This window comes from Oncorhynchus masou, chromosome 24, assembly GCF_036934945.1.
Source record: "Oncorhynchus masou masou isolate Uvic2021 chromosome 24, UVic_Omas_1.1, whole genome shotgun sequence".
Taxonomy (NCBI): Eukaryota; Metazoa; Chordata; class Actinopteri; order Salmoniformes; family Salmonidae; genus Oncorhynchus; species Oncorhynchus masou.
Genome location: NC_088235.1, coordinates 64,109,410 through 64,116,131, shown reverse-complemented (window position 1 = coordinate 64,116,131; position 6,722 = coordinate 64,109,410). Strand labels below are relative to the sequence as shown.

General features: G+C 38.1%; 1 protein-coding gene across 2 annotated transcripts; it reads right to left on the bottom strand.

Moving 5' to 3' along the window:
- Positions 1-1,078: 1,078 nt before the first annotated feature.
- LOC135511677 (homeobox protein EMX2) lies at positions 1,079-6,010 on the bottom strand. Of its 2 annotated transcripts, XM_064933159.1 has the most exons (3): positions 5,321-6,010; positions 3,801-3,985; positions 1,079-2,197 (listed from the first exon to the last, which is right to left on the bottom strand). In XM_064933159.1, exons 1-3 carry the CDS (start codon positions 5,706-5,708, stop codon positions 2,024-2,026), a joined length of 747 nt encoding a protein of 248 aa, XP_064789231.1. In that variant the 5' UTR covers positions 5,709-6,010; the 3' UTR covers positions 1,079-2,023. The 2 variants fall into 2 exon arrangements, with proteins under 2 accessions (XP_064789231.1, XP_064789232.1); XM_064933160.1 differs by lacking the exon at positions 3,801-3,985.
- Positions 6,011-6,722: the final 712 nt, after the last annotated feature.

The window sequence follows — 6,722 nt, the reverse complement described above, 5'->3', positions numbered from 1 at the left end:
ATTTCAAAGCTGGGTTTGTAATAAAGCTTTTAGGGTTTTTTCAAAGCTAATGGTATTCTCTGAAGATTTTTATTGCTGTTATAGTGCATGGGCCTATTTAAATTCCCCATCCATATAGTTTGTATATAGGCCTATAGCCCCCCCACACCACCCCCTCCGAAAAGCTAATTTTCAAGCTGTGAAACAATTATAGAAATAAACACTACACCTCACATCATAAATCGTGCATAGTGGATTTGACACATTTCTGAAAACTAGTGTAAATAGTTTTCCTATGTGCCTTGTTATTTTTGAGTCATTTATAATGAACGATGTGGGTAGGCTATATAAAAGGTCTCACATAGATGTAAAAACGATTTTTACATTTTTTTTTATAATATGCTTTGCTTTTTTCCCGCACACAAGCATAATAGGCTGCACATAAATGAGAAGAGTAGCCTAGGCATGGATTGATGCTGTTTTGTGGGAAGAGCGTGTGTATATCTGTGGCTGTACGAGACAAGATATTAAACAAAGATCCCATTTTGCTGCACATTGCAACCTTCTCTTATCGCTTCTTGAGGGGTAGTCAGATTGTACTAAATTATGTCCAACCAAACCCCATTGGATCCACGGATTAAGAGATTAACGTGGACCACTGGGCAATGCATCCCCTTTCCCCCTCATATTACTCCCATGATAATTGCCCAAACTGATTTGCACTTTCACAAAAGCTCGTAGGACTCTTTGTAGCCTGAGCAGACCAGACGCTGCCCCTCTCGGAAAAACAATCATGCACTTGCTACAGAAAAAAAAAATATTGCGTTCTCTCGTAATAGCATGATTTATAAGTTACTTTAACAAGCCTCCACATTGTCTGGATTCCCTCTGAAATGTGTCATAGAGCTACCTCAAGTGTAGGCTACTTGAGAGACTGGTATGACCAAAATCAAGATATAGGCTATGAAGCGGGTGATTGGTGACAGCGGGTATAAAATGTCAAGATAGGAAAGCTGTTCGTAAATCAAAACCATTAGGCCTACTTTTACTCTGCGCGCAACATATTGATAAAACTTTATTGACAAAATATTGACAATTACATACTTCTTGGAAGTATACTTTGTGTTAAAATTGTAGCAAACTTAACACAAACACAAAATTATGTACATTCTGGTAAAAGAGGGTTTAACAGAAACATTAACTTTTTGTTGGACTATCTCTGTACATGGAAACGCTCAGTGCTTGAAGTTCTCTCGCCTCTATGGCTGTCATTTCTTGCATTAGTCCTTCGTGGCAACTCTCACGGGAGGGTCAAGTCCTGACAATATGCTCGGGCCAGAATAACAGAGACATGGTAAAGCTTGGGTTTAAGGAGTGTCTTGGATACTTTCCCTTTAAGTACTTCATATGTGGTTTGATAAACTTTTATAAAGTTTTCGAAATTCATTTCCATTTGTGTTTTCTTTAAAAACACTAACGCAGCACTGCTACTTCATACTGTTTTCACAATCACTTTAACACGATAATCATTAATTAAAAGACTGCACACTTTGTAAAAAGGAAGAAGCACAACATCTCTGAGATTGAGTAAAAACAAAGTTGTGTTTTGAAAAAATAATCAAATTATAACAACTACCAGAAAGTCCATGCAATTCAAGTTTTACAAAAACAGTTTTGTATTTTGGTATCTTGAGTGGAAACGTTCATATTTAGAAACTTTCAGAAGTGCAAATTTCCAATGTGAATTGGAGATTCATTTTTGGGAGGTTCGTGGGAGATTGTAGTGGTGGGTTGGTGCGTGGAAGGGGGACAGGTAAGTGGACTGCGATACTGTCGATCACTTTCGCCTGGGATTTTGATACGTATTGACAGACCCATGGTGACAGCAGTGCCACCAATCTGAATTCTCTCACCCTCAGCTGCCGATCTCCGAAGAATCGAAATGTGACATTAGCTTAACACTCTCCCTGTACACAGCATCCTTAGCCACGTCATACTTCACGCCACGCGGCTGTCACAGGTTCAAACAATTTAGTAGGCTATTTTAATCGTCTGAAGTGACGTCAATTTCCTCGGGACTTCCCGATCCTTGTTTTGTTGCAAGTCTCCATCGGTTTATGTGATGGGTCCCCTTCTTCTTCTGTTGCGAATCTGAACCCTCCTCCTCCAACTTTTGCCGTTTGAACTTGGTTCTTCGGTTCTGAAACCACACTTTTACCTAAGGGAAATAAATAAAGGCTAGAATAAATTCACAAATACTAAACAAAAACCACCCATGTGCGCAAAGTGTGAATTCAAATTGCAGAACCGCAAAAGATAAACATAGGCTCTCATAGATTGCCGTGTGAAAATTTGCCCAATGCTATGGCACTAAAAGCTTTATATTATAGGCTAGAAGTAAGGTTATTTTCCAAGATAAAAAAAAAATGATTTAATGAATAAATGTAGGGGTAGTCCATTCATACCTTTATGGGATAAAGGTAAAAAAAAAAAAAAAACGGCATGCATGCTCTAGGTCTATGTCGGTTATAGCCTAGTATAAACATAAGCCAATATACCAGAAATTGATGTCCCTAAGCCTATAGGTCGAAAAAAAACATGACGCAAATAGGACCATGGATATGCAATTGCATAAATATGTTTAATTTAATTTATAATAATTTCAAACAATTGTCAAAATCCAGATTTCTTATACATAAACCTGTTAATTTTAAGCCTTTTGTAAATGCATATCAATAGGCTACAGTGGGCTATATTCATATCTACAAGCCATTCGTCCGACAGCTTGGCAAGTGAGGTGCATTTAATGTGCTTTCAGTCAGCTAATTGAAGTGGGCGATGGTTCATTTCTTCCTCATTCCCCTCTAATAGCCTCCGTTTAGAGAAGAGCTGGTGGTGACACTGGGACAAAAGACACCGACCGTTCCGCAAGCTGATAGGCACAAATACGATCTTAAATATGGCCAGGAAAATTCATTGAGTCTGGCTCCTTCTTTTTAGCGTGCCATAGATCCTATAAAATGGTTAACTGGTTAATTGCCCTCCATTTTGAATGGGAACCTTTTTTCTCTCAACCCCGCCTAAAACGAGGTTATAGCCTATGATCATGGATTTGCTCCAACTAAAGCTTCAATGCCAATGGTGTAGCCTATACATTTATTTGTTTGTCTCTCTAAAACTGCGGGTTATACGTTAATCCAAAAAGTGATTTTGAAAAATGAATAAACTTGTTTTCATTTCTATCGTTTTCCCCCTTCATTTAAATTCTTAAATTAGGCCTAGTCTAGGACATTTTGCTAGATAGATTGGGTCTAGGCCTATATTTAACCATACACTCTTAGAAATGTGTTTATTTTGGGGTTCTAGAACCATTTGGTTCAGTGAAAATAAGCATACAAAAGGGTTATTTAGGCCTAAAGAAGTTTTAGGGGTTCCATATATAAAGAAAGCGTTAGAACCATTTTTTGGTTCTATGCTATATGGAACCTTTCCTCTAAGTATGGCATTTGTGCAGTTTCCCCAAATATACAACATATTATCTGTTTTCAATATATATTTGTATAATATCTCTAATGTCACTTATAGTTTATGCAATGAGAACTTTGAATTCTCAATAAGTAGCCTAATTATTCCGAGAAAATTTAGCATATTCCAGATTCCGTAGTCTACACAAAAACAGTTATTGTTGTAACCTGTGGGTCATGTCAGGTTTGATGCAACTTGACATGATCGTATTTTAAATCCATTCCCTATTCAAAGTAGAACTGATGCGGATTTAACGATAAACCTGTGAATATTAAATTCAGGGAAAATGTTCTTACCTGAGTTTCTGTGAGGCTAAGGGTGTGCGCAAGCTGTTTTCGTTCTGCACCTACGACGTAATGGTTTTTTTCAAATGCGTGCTCAAGCCGCAGAAGTTGCGAAGGTGAAAAAGCTGTCCGAATTCTTTTGGGCTTTCTGGCCAATGCATTGTGCAAAAGGAAGCTCTCCGGGCTTGTTTCGTTACCTGAAAACGACAATGGGAGGGATATTCATTATGAACAATCTTGCAAACTGAGGCTAAAGAGACGATGATGCCATTATCATATTTTGGTTATACGGTAGACTTGGGCCTTCTAACTCTTAACTAAAGTCTACGGCACCACTCAATTGAACATCGAGACCAATTTAGACACAGGAACACCTTGATTTTTTTTCGACAGCAAGAACTTAAACAATAGCAAATTGATACAGTTTATAGTCTTCAAATGGCAATGTTAGGATTATGCAGTAGCTATTTAAGCGGCGAGTCTATCCCGTCTTTGGTTATCTTAAAAACACTACACATTGAAAATATAATAGTCTACAATAACAAAGAGTTCTGGGAGCATATAGGCTACCCCTTTTAAAACTTTTATTTTCTATATTACAGTCTCTGGTAGGCTTTAATGTAAGTATATGCTGGAGAATAACACAGGATACATTAACCCTACATTTGTCTTAATTATTAACAAGACACTTGTAACCATTATTCGTTCCAAATTAAAATAAATCGTTTAGTTTGGTCTACTATACAATTTGCACGTCTCAGATACGTATGTGCATGCACCAGCATAAAACAATGTTTTCAAATGACAGTCCAATTTGGGGGCGTATAAATTAATAGTGTGATTTTAAAAGTGCATAGTGTACAATTTCTTAAAACAGCAGTTTTGGCCATAAACACATAGCCCACAAATATTACCCATAGCATATTCCATGGCACAGACGATTGCAATAAATGACACAGGCTTCTATCAATGTTGTTCAGTTGATTTGCACTCAGTTTAAACACACACATTTTTAAAACGAGAAAATGAATTAATAACAATTTTTTTTAAAGTCAACCATTTTGTTAAAAAATAACAATCCAATTAATAATATAGATCTACAATTTAGATTTTTATGGTGTTATGATTACTTGCGTTTCAATAAAATGTTTTAGATGCTAAAGGACTTTAAGTCCACACTGCGATTTCTTCAACAAAATGTAAATTATCGGCTACAGGCAAAATACATGTGAACCCGTGTAACCACCTTAAGAAATACTATGCCCTACATTACTGAAAGTAGTCTACTCCAGGTTAACAGTTCTAATTAGCCTATAACAGACAAATAGTTTAAACGCTTGTTCAAGACACCACAAATATATATTTCGATAGCTCACTGATATTTACGTCACTATAGCATTCGTGTCTTTATCCTTGTAAATACATGTTATATAAACTACAGTTAACGAGAAATGCTATGGAAAATCCCAAAAGACAAACAGTACAAATCCGTAATAAAATACGCCAAAGAGACAAATGCGATCTCAACCTACCTTGGAATCTGTGACCCAAGTACCTATATCTATGTATTAGCCATGGGTAAAAAGTAGAGGGGTCCCTTTGCTGGCTGGCAAAAAGAGGGTGCGGACTATGCGAGGACGAAAGTGGGTGAGCCAAAGCGTGTGGAGGAGGCACCGAATGAACTGGGACACCGGAGTTGTTATGATGTGAGACCGCCTCAGCAAACACCAAGTCCGGATTAGAGTAGACGCCCCTGCCGCTGGAATGAAACCCGTTCAGAAATGGATTCATCTGGCTGGAGTTTGCATAGCTCAGAGCCGCTGGTCGTATGGGTTCCTCTGACCTCGAAACTGGTAGAGGATTATCCTTCGCTACCAACGATTCTATGGTAAAACACCTCTTCGGTGTAGGTTGAAACATGGTTTGATAGTCAAGATTCCCCAGTTTAGAATTTAAGAGGTGCAGGCGTTCTTCGTAAAAATAGGCTACTACTCCACACCGAGAAAGTTTGTCTGCATAAATAACTTTGGAGCAAAGAGTGCAGCAAGAATAGAAGCCAAAGTAACAACAAATCAATTAATAGCCATAAAGGTGGTCGACTGCGCCAGACAATCCATGGATGTGATCGGTTCCTCACAGTTGTGCAAGCGATTTGTTAGTTCATGAGCCTAATTAGCGCTGGAGTCACATAAACAGCTTCCTCTGAAGCCTGTAATGGCATGGTGATTGGTCGCTGCTACTCGCCTTAAGGTTGAGGGAAGAGTCTTTAAGTGCGTCAATAGGAACAGGCACAGAGAGGCGGACTCGAGCAAAACGGAACGGATTCGTTCAGAACCAGATCTTCAGAACATTTTACACACTCATCTGAACCCGTAGAAAAGCTCAAGGTACTTACGTTTGCATTTATGTCTACCGATAAGGCCTGAGGGCAGTTGGTCTTAAAGGGGCCTTCATGTTTATCAGTGTTGATTTTTAGGTTGAAGTAGAGTGCTAAAATTCGGTTTAAAATTTTTTGACATGTGTGATAAATTCTTAGTGTAAAATGTAGCCTACAAACCATTGAACTGGGTGTGTTTACCCATAGCCAGCACATAGTTTTGTTTAAATAAACATTTTACATGTAGGCCTACCTTTTAAATTCCATTTTTATTTTCCATTATTATGGTAATTCCAGCATACCCCACCACATACCCTGGCATCGTCTTTCCGTGTTTTCATTTTCTCCAATCCGTTTGTGATTAGTCAAGGATTGAGGTCTCCCCAATTTCTATTGGCTAGAATATTGGAGTAATGGATATTGGATCCACACGACGTTCAGTGCAGTTCGTTTGTTGTATTGACATACCAACTAACGATCCATTCTTTTAGGACTACGTAGGCCTACCATATCTAGTGCAAGTCCAACATTCACTGATGAAAACTTTATCATTGGTA

Coding starts and splice junctions, on each gene's coding strand:
- LOC135511677 (XM_064933159.1), bottom strand. CDS start 5,708: ATGTTTCAACCTACACCGAAGAGGTGTTTTACCATAGAATCGTTGGTA. Junction 3,986..5,320: donor CTTGGGTCACAGATTCCAAG/GTAGGTTGAGAT, acceptor TGTCGTTTTCAG/GTAACGAAACAAGCCCGGAG. Junction 2,198..3,800: donor TTAGCCTCACAGAAACTCAG/GTAAGAACATTT, acceptor TATTTCCCTTAG/GTAAAAGTGTGGTTTCAGAA.